Source organism: Juglans regia, chromosome 14 (genome assembly GCF_001411555.2).
Source record: "Juglans regia cultivar Chandler chromosome 14, Walnut 2.0, whole genome shotgun sequence".
NCBI classification, from domain to species: domain Eukaryota; kingdom Viridiplantae; phylum Streptophyta; class Magnoliopsida; order Fagales; family Juglandaceae; genus Juglans; species Juglans regia.
Genome location: NC_049914.1, coordinates 9021833 through 9036686, shown reverse-complemented (window position 1 = coordinate 9036686; position 14854 = coordinate 9021833). Strand labels below are relative to the sequence as shown.

The window sequence follows — 14854 nt, the reverse complement described above, 5'->3', positions numbered from 1 at the left end:
TGTAACACTTAAAAAATCTAATTTTTTCATTACAGAGCTTATAAATTAAGTACTTTTAAGAATTCAATTATTTTAAGAAAAATAAAAGAATTCAAATGTGTGGTATATGGATGATGAGTAACGAAGTTCATTTATCTAATTTTTCAAACTGAATTAGTGTTAAAAAAAAAATCTATGTACAACTGTGAAGTGTATAAACGTCATGTAATTGCTTTAAAAAAGAATGATATTCACTATTAAAAAATTAATTTTTTTCAAATTAGTCTAATATTTTATTTATTTTTTTAAAATAATTATGCGATAGTTACTCCATTTACAATTGTAATTATTTTTTCTCATAAAATTTTTCTATTTAAAACTTGAAATTATTCTTTTTTTAAAACATGTTATTACTTGAAAAAGAAAAGCTACTATGCCACCGCTACAGTATACTGTTGAGGAAATTTTTTTATTTATTTAATGTTTAAAAAAGTGATTTTAAATATATTAATGTATTTTTTATTTTTTTAAAAATATTTAAATATTTTAAATATATGTGAAATGAAAAAAAAAAAAACTAAAAAGTAACTAGCATATAAATGAGTGCATACAAGTTTGGTAGAGATGAGATGAGAATTTTATATTTTATTTTATATTTAAAATATTATATTTTAATATTATTATTATTTTACGATTTAAAAAAATATATTAAAATTTAAAAAAGTTAAATTATTTATTGTATTTTATATATAAATTTAAAAAATATATAATAATAAAATGAAAATTTTATATTTAATCTTTGTACCCCAACCTGCTGGAGTCTACACACGACAGCTTACTGGCCTAAATGACGGGCTCGTTATGGCATAGTGGGAGAGTGATTGGTTGCGTGCCCGACGAGTTCTATTCCGTTCTCGGCCAACGTACTACTATAAAACCTACCTCTGTCACTCTCGTTTGCTCTTACCTCTCTAGCTAAGGATTCGTTTGCTGTTAGCTGACAAGCGATTCCGTTTCCTGGGCGTCGTTTCATCTTATCGGCTGGTTTGCCTGCATTTAGTCGATATATCGGAGTTTTGCTTCGGAAATCATTCAGGAAAGCGGTTAGGGATCCGCAATCTGTTCTCGAACGAACGATATAAGGTATGATCGATGAACCATCCATCCTGTTTTACATGCAAAATGGTACCTGTATATTCGTGCTTTGTTTGGTTTGAGAGAAAATGTAGGAAATTATAAAAGGAAATGAATCTGGGAAAGTGTTTTCGGTTTTAACACCCTGTTTGGAAAAATGAAGTGGGAAAATATCTTCTCTGGCGTGGTTCTAATGGAGGTAGCTGTTTCTGTCGCCGTGAGGGTTCTTATTTTTCCTTTCAGTTTTCCGAGGAAGCAAACAGAGGGTTTGAATACTGGCGCTTTGTTTGGTTGCTTAGACCATTAGTATTGAATTAGTCCAATGCATTTTCGTCTTCAAATTTAACAAATATCATTTATATTTACTTCATGTTGAATTAGTTAAATTATTTTCATTTAAATTATAAGATACAGTAAATTTATTCTTTTTTTCAAATAAGAAAAAAGTTATACCAAATCTAAAAATATTTTTTGAGGTTATTATATTATAAATATGAAATTTTTATTCATATGAAATTTTATCATTTATATACATATGAGATTATTATATTATAGATTGTTGAATTGTAAAAATAAAAATAAATATTATTTGTTAGAAGTTATTAAAGATTATGAAAATAAAATATAAAATAAATAAAAAATATAAATAATATAAATTTTATTATTATAAAGACTGTAATGATTAATTTAATATAAATTTTAAATTTTAAATGATTAATTAAAAGTAAAAAAATTATATATTAATCAAAATTTAAAAAATAAAATGATCAATCCAAATCCAATACTTACGATCTTACATATATGCAGAAGAAGATGAAAGAAGATAAACGTTCTAAATCGTAATTGATTGGATTCTTTTTGGTGTGGAATTGCTGAAATGAGTTTGATGTGACTATCATTAAATTCTTCCACCGCAACCGTACAAGGGCTCGGTATGTTATAGCTTGTTGGTCGTTTGGTTGCTGAGAAAAAACACAAAAATGTTGAACGTTACGAATTTTGTTGTATATAGATGAGTCCGTGCCTGGAATTGACGGATGCTGTATACCTGGTTTGGAGGTTGAGATAAAATGAAAAATTTGTAAATAATAGTGAAATAATTTGTGAATAATAATGAAATAGTTTATAAATAATAATAAAATAATTTGTAAATAATAGTAAAATATTTTGAGTTAAGATATTTTATTGAGTTTTGAGAAATGAGAGAAAAAATCAATAAAAATATTATAAAATTAAAATATTATTAGAATATAATCTTTTAGTATAATTTTTATTTTGAGATTTGAAAAAAATTAATTATTTTTTATATTTTGTTTGGAAGTTTGAAAAAATTATAATGATTAAGGTAATAATTAAATGAAAAAGTTAAAGATTTAAAATTAAAAAGTGTTTGTGTTTGGATGATATTCGAGAAAGAGATGAAATAAGATAAGAAGAGTTGAGAATAATATCCAAACAAGTAAGTCTAGTCTATAATATTCGATATAAGGAACCTATAAAAAAAGATTCAATATAAGAAACTCGAAGTGTGCATACTTGCGTGTGTGGGCGCTCACAGAGTATGAAATAAGAAGGGACAAGTCTTAAGTGGAGGTTTAGATAGTGAGTTGAGATGAAAGTTGGAAGTTAAATAAAATATTGTTAGAATATTATGTTTTGATATTATTTTTATTTTGGGATTTGAAAAAATTGAATTGTTTAGGAATTTGGAAACGTCGTAATGATTAAATGAGATTAGATGAAATGAGTTAAAATGATTTTGGTATCCAAACCTCTCAAGAGTCTCGTTTGGATGTTGAGATGAGATGAGAAATTTGTGAATAATAATAAAATAGTTTGTGAATAATATTGAAATAGTTTGAGTTAAAATGCTTTATCGAGTTTTGGAAAAACTGAGATAAAAAGTTAAATAAAAATATAATAAAGTTAAAATATTGTTAGAATATATTTTTTAATATAATTTTTGTTTTGAGATTTGAAAAAATTGAATTGTATTTTATATTTTGTTTGAAAGTTTGGGAAAATTATTATAATTAGGTGATGATTAGATGAAATAGTTAAGATTCGAAATTGAAAAATATTTGTGTTTGAGTGGTGTTTGAATGTTGATATAAGATGAGATGATGTGAGATGAGTTGGGACCAACTCAACATCCAAAGAGGCTTTAATCATTTAAATCCAAAAGTCGGTCATACTATATACATTATAAACTACGAATTCAACCAGAATAATTCTATTGTACCCTTTTTTTTTTTCACAAGTTTCATCGTCTAAAAGCTTCTTCTTTACTTTCCTTACGAAGTGGAAGGGTCAACACATATCACTTGCGAATGAAACCTCAGTCTATATTTGCAAGCAAAAGCAGAGTATGTGTAGGCCCTTGCGAAAAAGAAAATGTAGTAAGTTGGTATTCATTTGAAACTTCCTGTGAACTCTTTTGAGGGTCAATTTCACTAGCATACAAGCTGTAGGAAATTCTTAAATCTCACCCTCTAGCGAGGTACTGATACTGAAAAACATTGAATTCCACTAAATTGAACCTGTTGCAGCTATGGTTTGATGGTTCTCTCTACACTTTGAAAGTAAGAAGATAAAGCATTAGACCTTTATATTTCTCTGTATCAGAAATGGAACATTGGAATCGTTGCTTAGAACATTCATCTTTTGAATCTGATTTTCCTGATAAATGAGTATATGCTCTGTCCTGATGGAAAAATAAATATTCTAGTCTCTGAAAAGGAAGAAAGAGATAATAACGAGTATTTTATATATTCCATCTGTTCACTTGTGGAAACATATACCTCTGGAGAAGGTACACCTCTTTGTATAATTTATGTTTATGATTTATTGTTGTCTTAAAGGAAAAACATTGTGAAACGTCATAATCTCAACTCCTGTAAGTGATGATTCTCTAGTTTTCCAGTTACATTCTATTATGGGCAGGGTGTTCTCTTATATATACATTTAGTGTATTTAGTTACTCCTTTTAATATATATATGTATATATAATATTTTTACTTATAAAAAAAAAGTTTTCCAGTTACATTCTCTGTTTCTGTAAGTGATGGTTCTCCCTTCCTAGGGAACATTTGGAGAATCATCACTTGCAGAAACAGAGAACTTAACTGGAAAACTGGTCTTTTTTCATGTTACTCTCAAAATAAATGAAAGCAGAATTTTAATCTTTGGTTTTTGTGGTGTTTCAGTTTGGAGATGACCTACAGGTCAGAAAAAGATATTAGTGAGACTGAGTTAGAGTACTACGAGTATAAATATTATAATGAGTTGAAGAAAGGCAGGCCTAAGGTTAAGTTTTCTGATTTAGTATATAGATGCCCATACTGCCCTGGGAAGAGTAAGCAAGATTACCTCTTTAAGGAGCTTCTCCAACATGCTTCTGCTGTAATTACCTCACGGAGAAGCAGTATCAAAGAGAAAGCGAGGCACTTGGCTTTAAAGAGGTACATGAGAAAGTATCTTGATGTGAAGGTTCATTCAGAACTTGCCACTAAAACTGAATGTTCCAAGCCTCATGGTGATCAGGGATTTGTGTATCCTTGGAAGGGCATCATCGCAAATATTAAAACTGAATGGAAAGATGGAAAACATGTTGGTGAAAGTGGAACAAGACTCAGGGAGGAGTTGTCAAGGAAGGGGTTTAATCCTGTGAGGGTCCATCCCGTATGGAATCGTTGGGGACATTCAGGTTTTGCGATTGCAGAGTTTAAAAGTGATTGGACTGGTTTCAACAACGCCATTTCCATGGAGAAGAGTTTTGAACTCGATCATTGCGGGAAGAGGGACTACTACACAGCCACAAATCTGGGAGATAAGTTGTTTGGATGGATGGCCCACAAGGATGACTATGACTCGAATGGCCCTATTGGTGTGTATCTTAGAAAGAGTGCAGATGTGAAAACCATTTCTGGAAAAGAAGCAGAAGATCAAAGAAAAGCTTCAACGCTTGTCTCGAACTTGACAAATACCCTGGAGGTCCAGAGTTTGCACCTTAAACAGATTGAGAACGAATATCAGGAAACCAGTGCGTCTCTAAACAAGTTGATAGGGCAAAAGGAGGACAAGCTCAAGGCTTACAATGAAGGTATGCTTAAAACTTTGTGACTTCTACTTGTGAATTCACTTTGATTTATATCTTTTTTCACTACCATGCTTTGCAATAGTTTATCTTATGTTTTGATAAATGTTGTCAGAAATGAAAAAGATGCAACAGAATACACGCGATCATCTTGAGAAGATTTTCTTAGAGCATGAGAAGGTTACACTGCATTTGGAGGCTCAGAAAAAACGGCTTGAGCAGCATGAGAAGCAATTGCAGCAGCGTGAGGCTCAGAATGAAACTGATAGGAGAAAACTTCACGATGAGAAAAAAATGGTAATTTAGTTTTATCCAGATTAAGATCGACATTATATTGTAGATTGGTATTTTTTTTTTCATGAGGAGTTACATTGATATGAAAAACCAAGTTGAAATAGATCAGGCCCTGTTTTGGTGTTTTTGAAACTTGTCATTGGCATCCTCAACCAGGCTATTTGTCATCTATTAAAATTCATTCAGATAGTTTTGTGCATTTCTTGCATTGAAAAGCAGAGAATAGAATTTTTGCAGTAGGAATTAACTATTACGTTTCCTTCTTTCCTTTTATTTGTGTAATTTTTAATTACACTTATATCAAAGATTGTTTGCCTTGATGGTGTTGGGTTGATCCAGTGTTGGTAAAAGTGCAAAACCCCAAGGACAAAGCAAAGTGAATTTACAAATATTTGCTTAAAGTGCATTTTTAGGTGATCTTAAAGCACAGAAAAGCACGATTTTGTATTTTTTTAATGAAGAAAATAGAAAATATCTATTCAAGACCCAGAAAATAAATATTCTAGAGTGTTGATATTGAAAATCATTTGTCTTATGGTGCCACATGTTTTCTTGTGTTATGCTTTGAACTCAATATAATAGTCCGAAATGGCTTTCTAGATGGATTGATATTTTTCTTGCTTATGTTTGCATAGAAGTCAGTCAATGCCTGCAATTCTCAAGCTTTTTTGATCATGGCCCATCGGTAGTTTTGATTCGACCATGTAGGCTTTAATTTGATTATTGCTATCAAATATCATAAAGGTGTATATAAAGTAGAGCACAAAAGAATTATATAAAATGTTATGTTAAAACTTTATGTAATTAGTTGTTACTTACTTGTGATGCGGCATAATACTTTAATTGAGCTAATAGAGGTGGTTTAACGTTTGTCCTTGGCTCTTTTTTTGGCTAGTTTCTATCCTGCTGTGAGAATTTGAGAAACTTTTACTGAATGTGTAAGATCACCTCTTTTTTTCAGAATGAGAGGGCTGCTGTAGAGCAAAAGAAGACAGATGAGAATTTCTTGAAGTTGGCAGAGGAACATAAGGTGTGTTTTGCATTCTGTGCCTTGAAATGGATCTTTGAAAAAATATATATAATAATATTATAATTTTTGTATATCGATACTATAATTTCTAGACATCTCGTGCTTTTTTTTTTATGTTTGATTGATGATGGCAGAAAGAAAAGGGGAAACTTCATAGAAAAACAATTGAACTGGAAAAGAAACTTGATGCTAAGCAGGCATTAGAGTTGGAGGTTGAGCGCATGAGAGGAGCGTTACAGGTCATGAAACACATGGGTGACGATGGGGATTTTGAGATGAAGAAAAAGATGGACCAAATTATAGAAGATTTGAATGAGAAGGAAGAAGAATTGGATCACATGGAACAACTGAACCAAACTCTTATCATCAAGGAGCGTAAAACCAATGATGAAGTGCAGGAGGCTCGTAAAGAGCTAATCACTGTATGTATCCCTTTTTTCAACTCATGTGAAGTGCTTGGGGATGCATTATAATTTGAGGATTAAAACGCAGTACTGATTTTAGATAGACTATGGTTATGTTTAGTTGAGCTGTGAGGTAACAACTGTGGATCTAGTACAACAAAAATGGCCAAATCACGAATAAGTAGTAGAAGAAAGAATGAACGAGAAACTTAGTTGAAATTGTAGAATAAAGTTCAAATATTTGAATGACATGGCATCACATGTAAAAGCATGATGGAGATGTTTTTTAAATCATGTTCATGATTCAGGGTAATTTTGTTGAGCTTTTGATCCAATTTTTAGTTTCAGACCATGTACCTTTAAAAGCTTTCCAGCTGTAAAAAGTTCCCAGAACATGATAACAAGAATCGAAAGGTCTTGGAGAATTGCAGTAACCCCAACAGATTCATTTTTTTGGTGCAGTCCTATTCTTTGCAAAAATTGTTCACAAATCACGTTCTTCCTCAGCCGTCTTCCCTCATTTGATGCCAACATGAATTCCCCAGCTATTAATTGTTCATAGTTTTTTCTGCAAGTATAAGTTGTTCACTACACAGTCAATATCGACAGCTTGGGGTCCTTGAGTCTGTCAATTATTTTGGTTTTCTTTTTCTGGTTTATTAGTTTTCTTAGTAATTGCAACTAAGAAAGTTAATAAACCAGAAAAAGGAATGGTCGTTTTGAAGATCAAGAAAGGACATTGGATTAATGTAAATGCCTCTTTTTCAACACTTTGTTCCTTTGGATAGCCATTGATTTCAATGGACTAAACTGTCAAGATTTCCTTGTATTCTACTTCTTAACTAGCTATTGTCTCTTGTATACACCCCCCGTGTACTTGGGCTATGCCTATTCTGTATTGTCAATAGAATTTTGTTTACCTACAAAAGAGAAAAGTAACCTTCTTAGTAATTGCATTACACCTGCATTGCAAAGCAGTTACTCCTTAGTTCAATTTGCAGAATAGGGCTGGCAATGAGCTTCATTTTTTTTCCCTAAAGATGATGAACAAGTAATCTACCTAGTAAAATAATTTCACCTTTACATGCTCTGTTTATTTTTTACATTATAAACACTTGCTTGCCTTACAAGCCAATTATCAATGGGACATAAATTTGGACCTACATTTGGATTTTTCCAGACATGATTTTGTTGTCTCCATGTTTTATTAAATGCATCAATCGTTGAATTTAAGACTTGTTATCGAGAATTTAAGTCACGTTTTTGCTTACTTTCATTTTCATATTCTGTAAATGGAAGAATTAATCCACTTGTATGTCTATCAATGTCTTCTATCTTACAACTATATTTTGTAACTGAAGAATTGGTCTCCTGAGACGTTTGAGACAGCATGGATAAACATCTAAACTGTGTCAGTGGACCATTATCGGTGTTTTGTTTTGAACTCAAGGGTCCTGGTTTCGTAATTGGAGATGAGTTGACATCTTATAGATTCTTGTTTTGCTCTATGTACATAAAATATACGAGGAGAAAATGTGATGTGCTGATCATATTGTTCTTGAACTTTGTAGTATCAACGATTTTTATTTTTTCCTTAGTTTTTTTATTGTCCATATCTGTTTATTTCCTAATATGGAAATGCTTGTCCTTTGGTGGAAAGTCTGATTTCTTTGCTTTGCAGGGATTGAGAGAAGTGACAGCCCGTGCTAATATTGGTGTCAAGAGAATGGGCGAGCTTGACATCAAGCCATTTACCACAGCAACCAAGAGGAAATTTCCCAAGGAAGAAGCAGCTGAGAAAGCTATGGTGCTGTGTTCACAATGGGAGGACTATCTTAGAGATCCTAGCTGGCATCCCTTTAAGATCATCCTAGATGAAGGAGGGAAGAGTAAGGTATGCCTATATGTGATAATGGAACAATTCATGTGAACATTTTTTTAAACCATGCAACCTGCCCACCTCAATCTCTGCTTATGCTGATATAAAGGAAGGCCCATATTTTTTGTGTGGGTGGTAGAAGATTTTCTCCTTGTCGTAACTTCATTAAGATTGTCCTAGGCTCTCTTGGCTCGTAAATTTTCTACCATTTTCCTCTTTTGATATAGTTTCTTAGTGTTTTTTTTTTTTTTTCTTAAAGACGGACCCCATGGCAGAGCCAGTACGTCTCACCCATGGAACTTAAACCCTTGGGGAGACTAGCACAGCAACCCACCGCCACCACCATGGCCTCCCACTTAAATCGCAGTTTGATCCCATGGAGAATCGAACCTGTGACATGGGCTCATGCACACAAGTTCACCCTTACCACTTTCTATTTTGACTAAAACTACATCATCCTAATATTTTTCCATTTAGTTCATATGGTGGTTTGAGTTGGATGTTTCTGTACAGGAAGTAATGAATGAAGAAGATGAAAAGTTGAAGAATTTAAAGAATGAGTTTGGTGATGAAGTTTACGCGGCAGTGACTACAGCCTTGAAGGAGGTGAATGAATATAATCCAAGTGGTAGGTACATTGTACCGGAGCTGTGGAATTTCAAAGAAGGAAGGAAAGCAACATTAAAGGAAGGAGTACTCCACATCCTGAAGAAGTGGAGATTGCTTAAACAGAGGTCGCGCTAAAGATATGCATTGTAAGTGCTACGATGGAGAGTGTTTAACATGACATATACAGGTTACAGTTCTAATGCTTTTTACTTGTTGGATTCTGTCTAGTTATGGTTAGAAATCGGACAACCCCGGATAATAAGGTAGGAAACATTTGGTTGTTTAGTTGCCTGATGTTCTAATTGAAGCTTCATCACACCTAATGTCCAACTTTATACTTGGCATATATGACTTATACAGCACATAATTCAATTGTTGTCATTAATTTCGACATTTCATGCTATTTCTATTCTAATATATACATTTTCAGGATCTGTGGCCGGTTCATCCTTTACTGAAGCATAGTGGATGTGGTGCTCCTAGAGGTTTCAGTTATATTTGGCTGCTAGTAGTCCGTCTCATGCATACCTGCATATAAAGAAACTTTCAGAAATTTTCTTTTGCTTGACGTGCCTGTATTTTGATAAAGACAAAACTATAATGGATGGAGTACCATTGGAAGATGTTTGTGTTCTCTATTTTGGACTAGGCATTGCAATGTTACAGGTTGTATGGACACATGCGCTCGCTTTCTAATTACATAATCACTTGCTAATGCATGAGGCAGGCTGGGAGAGGTGTAAGCATCGTGAGATCCGTTATCTTCGATCTCAGAAACTATTTTCAGGGCCTTTTGTACACTTATTTTGAGTGTGATGTTTCCATTAAGCATATAGTTCATAACTCCTATCTTTTTGTACATACTGGGCTCTTGACCCGAGTTATGGGCCTGCTGTATGGGCTTTTCTAGACCACGCACCACTTACCCAACAAACCAATGATTTTAGGGCGAATCATCATATTATCTCCGTTACGGAAGTTCATCTCAACCGCGTAAAGGGACATTCACACAGATACGCTAATATACGAACTCTCTGGAGTGATTATAATGTGACAAACACAGGAGATATGTAGAATATCATCGTAGCATTTAAATGAAATGCACCGTTCCATTAACTCGTTCGAAATCTCCCGTCTCATTTTCAAATTCCACTTGAAAAAAAACGCTAAACACAATCGGTTGGAGGAACTGTTGGATAAACACTGCCCTTGTGGCATAGAAGAAATGGTACCATTTAGAAAAACCTCCTTCACCCCTGCCCCGCCCCGCCCTGCTGTAATCCCCCCTTCCCCAAGCACAGCATTTCTGAATCACCTTTCCCCCATCTCTCCCCTTCCATTCGATTCTGCAATTTTCTCATTTTTTGTATTCGAAGCGAAACGTTCCTTTCTCTGATTTGTGTTCGTAGTTGAAGAAGACCTCTGCCTCCCTTCGAATCTCTTTTCTTTGGCAGCTTTTCGGTTACTTGAGAAAGGCGTAGTGGCGATAATTGATCCACAATCCTCTACTATAACTCATATGATTTCTAAGATTGCTAATGATCTCCAAGTGCCTTTTGTTTCATTGCCATATTTGTGGATGATGACTATAGGAGAAATGGGATTATCTGCTTTAAATGACGAACTTCACAAGAGGGCATTGAAGATTGCCCAAAAGTTGCCTTTGGCTATCCATACACCAATAATTCGTGGAAAGAAATAGGAATAATATAATTTGTCTTGGTGATGATGGGCATTTGATTGTTTTTCTTATGTAGAGTATAAATTGGAATATGAAATAACTCCTTATTTTTATAGATTTTTTTTTAGAAATAAAATAATTATGATGTGAATTTTAAGGATCAAGGTTACCTTTTCATCATTTGGTTCTCATTCGGTGTAAAAGATCCAAGAATCAAATCAGGCATCGGTATGTTTTGTGGAATGCAAGATTCTAGAATGCAAAGTTCACCACAAGAGATGAGCGAAAAAAAATAATTATATTTTATAATACTAACAAATATTTTATTGGCATAGCCATTTAATCTATGGTCGTCTTCGTGGCCATGACTGGGCTTGCCCGGGTTGTCTGTCGCTTGGGAGGAGCTTATCGGACATGGTGTGACCAGATCTAAGGTCATCGATATTGAACTTGCTGTTAAAGGTGTGGGCATTGCAGTTTTAGGTGAACTTGTTGTTGGCAGTCGGGAGCTTTTAGAGGCATTGGTGCACTATGGAATTGAAATTTCCACTGAGGCCTCTGGAGCGTTTGGAGCTTCCGGAGGTAGTGGGCATAGTGAGTGGAGAAGAAACAAAATACATCAAATTCCAAAGTTTCAGCCGATTGCTTTTCTTTTCCTTTTTTTTTTTTAAATTTTATGCTGACAACAACCAGTTACACACCTGTTGTACCTAGCAAAATTCTATCTAAAATGAACCGATTTTACAAGTACAAAATGCGCCGCTTCTTTTTGTGGGTGGCATGCCAAGTAGATGAGGGTGCACAAGGATGTACGAACTTGTCTTCCTATAATTGTTTTTTGTATATATCAAACTATTAAGTTAATGTAGAGTTATTTATTAAATTTCTTATATTCAAAATTTTCTAATATCTCTCATTTATAAGCTAAAAAAATACTAAGGCCTTGTTTTGTTATACAGATGAGATGAGATAAAAATTAAAATTTGAATATAATATTGTTAGAATATATTTTTTTAATATTACTTTTATTTTAAAATTTGAAAAAATTGAATTTTTTATAATATTCTTTGTAGAAATTTAAAAAAGTTGTAATGATTAGATGAGATGAGATGAGATGGTTTCATTTGTGTAACCAACCAGGCCTAACCTAATCTAAAACTTTGTTTTGCCATGAACGTTCCAAAATAAAATAAATATTAATGAAAGGCAAAAGAAATTGTTTTAGCAAAGTAAGTGGGCACACTTTGTTGGGTTTGTGGAGCTTTGTTTGTTCTTATAGCGGACCGATTAGACATATTTTTTGGTGGAGTTGTTCACTACACAGTCAAAATATTGACAGCATGGGGTCCTTGAGTCGGTCAATTATTTTGGTTTTCTTTTTCTGGTTTATTAGCTTTCTTAGTAATTGATACTAAGAAAGCTAATAAACCAGAAAAAGGAATGGTCGTTTTGAAGATCAAGAAAGGACATTGGATTAACGTAAATGCCTCTTTTTCAACACTTTGTTCCTTTGGATAGCTATTGATTTCAATGGACTAAACTTTCAAGATTTCCTTGTATCTACTTCTACTTCTTAACTAGCTATTGTCTCTTGTATACACCCCATGTACTTGGGCTATACCTATTCTGTAAGAGAAAAAATACTTACAACCGTGAATTGCGTAACCGCCGCGTAATCGCTTTGAAAAAAATGAATAAAGCATAGGACTCACATGAAAAAAATTAATTTTTTAATAGTGGACCCCACTCTTTTTCAAAGCGATTACGCGGCGGTTACGCACTTCACGGTTGTATGTAGAATTACTCATTCTGTAATGTCAATAAAATTTTTGTTTACCTACAAAACAGAAAATAACCTTCTTAGTAATTGCATTACACCTGCATTGCAAAGCAGTTACTCCTTAGTTCAATTTGCAGAATAGGGCTGGCAATGAGCTTCATTTTTTTCCCTAAAGATGATGAACAAGTAATCTACCGAGTAAAATAATTTTGCCTTTACATGCTCTGTATATTTTTTACATTATAAACGGTTACTTGCCTTACAAGCCAATTATCAATGGAACATAAATTTGGACCTACATTTGGATTTTTCCAGATATGATTTTGTTATCTCCATGTTTTATTAAATGCATCAATCGTTGAATTTAAGACTTGTTATTGAGATTCTTTTATTTGTTTTCCTGAAAGTCACGTTTTTTGTTTACTTTCATTATCATATTCTGTAAATGGAAGAATTAATCCACTTGTATGTCTATCAATGTCTGCTAGCTTACAACTATATTTTGTAAATGGAAGAATTGGTCCCCTGAGACGTTTGAGACAGCATGGATAAACATCTAAACTGTGTCAGCGGACCATTATCAGTGTTTTGTTTTGAACTCAATGGTACTGGTTTGCTAGGCCTCAATTGGAGATGAGTCGACATCTTATACATTCTTGTTTTGCTCTATGTACATAAGGAGAGAATGTGATGTCCTGATCATATTGTTCTTGAACTTTGTAGTATCAACAATTTTTGTTTTTTGCATAGTTTTTTTATTGTTCATATCTGTTTATTTTCTAATATGGAAATGCTTGTCCTTTGCTGGAAAGTCTGATTTATTTGCTTCACAGGGATTGAGAGAAGTGACAGCCCGTGCTAATATTGGTGTCAAGAGAATGGGCAAGCTTGACATCATACCATTCACAACTGCAACCATGAGAAAATTTCCCCAGGAAGAAGCAGCTGAGAAAGCTATGGTGCTGCATTCACAATGGGAGGACTATCTTAGAGATCCTAGCTGGCATCCCTTTAAGATCATCGTAGATGAAAGAGGCCGGTTTAGTGAGGTATGCCTATATGTGATAATGGAACAATTCATGTGAATATTTTTTTTAAGCATGCAACGTACCCACCTCAATCTCTGCTTATGCTGATATAAAGGAAGGCCCATATTTTTTGTGTGGGTGGTAGAAGATGTTCTCTTTGTCGTAACTTCATTAAGATTGTCTTAGGTTGCGTTTGGATGTTGAAATGAGTTGAATTAAGTTGAGTTGAGATGATAAAATATTATTAAAATATTATTTTTTAATATTATTATTATTTTAAAATTTAAAAAAATTGAATTGTTTATTATATTTTGTATTGAAATTTGAAAAAGTTGTAATGATGAGTTGAGAGATGTTTAGTAACCAAACGAAGCCTTAGGCTCTCTTGGCTTGTAAATTTTCGACAATTTTCCTCTTTTGATATAGTTTCTGTTAGTGTTTTTATTTTTTTTATTTTTATGACGGGGAACCACCCCATGGCAGAGCCCTTAGGCCTCACCCATGAAACCTAAACCCTTGGGGAGACTAGCACCGCAACCCACCGCCATGGCCTCCCACTTAAATTGCAGTTTGATCCCATGGAGAATCGAACCTGTGACATGAGCTCATGCACACAAGTTCACCCCTACCACTTTCTATTTTGACTAATACTACATCATCCTAATATTTTTCCATTTAAGTCATATGGTGGTTTGAGTTGGATGTTGCTGTACAGGAAGTAATTAATGAAGAAGATGAAAAGTTGAAGAATGAGTTTGGTGATGAAGTTTACGCGGCAGTGACTACAGCCTTGAAGGAGGTGAATGAATACAATCCAAGAGGAAGAAGGTACATTGTACCGGAGCTGTGGAATTTCAAGGAAGGAAGGAAAGCAACATTAGAGGAAGGAGTACTCCACATCCTGGAGAAGTGGAGATTGCTTAAACAGAGGTCGCGCTGA

General features: G+C 33.6%; 2 protein-coding genes across 7 annotated transcripts; both read left to right on the top strand.

Moving 5' to 3' along the window:
* Positions 1–823: 823 nt before the first annotated feature.
* On the top strand, positions 824–10251 carry LOC108992989 (factor of DNA methylation 4-like). 6 transcript variants are annotated; one of them, XM_018967730.2, is made up of 9 exons: positions 3469–3512; positions 4320–5215; positions 5325–5506; positions 6465–6533; positions 6668–6955; positions 8619–8831; positions 9330–9571; positions 9654–9688; positions 9856–10251. In XM_018967730.2, exons 1-7 carry the CDS (start codon positions 3508–3510, stop codon positions 9558–9560), a joined length of 1884 nt encoding a protein of 627 aa, XP_018823275.1. In that variant the 5' UTR covers positions 3469–3507; the 3' UTR covers positions 9561–9571; positions 9654–9688; positions 9856–10251. The 6 variants fall into 6 exon arrangements, 5 of the variants coding, with proteins under 5 accessions (XP_018823276.1, XP_018823275.1, XP_018823277.1 ...); XM_018967731.2 differs by lacking the exons at positions 3469–3512; positions 9654–9688 and adding an exon at positions 824–1122; XR_001996420.2 differs by lacking the exon at positions 9654–9688 and having other exon boundaries at positions 9330–9612.
* A 771-nt stretch (positions 10252–11022) lies between these two features.
* Positions 11023–14854, top strand: LOC118344556 (factor of DNA methylation 4-like). Its single transcript, XM_035685571.1, has 5 exons — positions 11023–11081; positions 11534–11700; positions 12500–12585; positions 13720–13935; positions 14630–14854. Exons 1-5 carry the CDS (start codon positions 11023–11025, stop codon positions 14852–14854), a joined length of 753 nt encoding a protein of 250 aa, XP_035541464.1.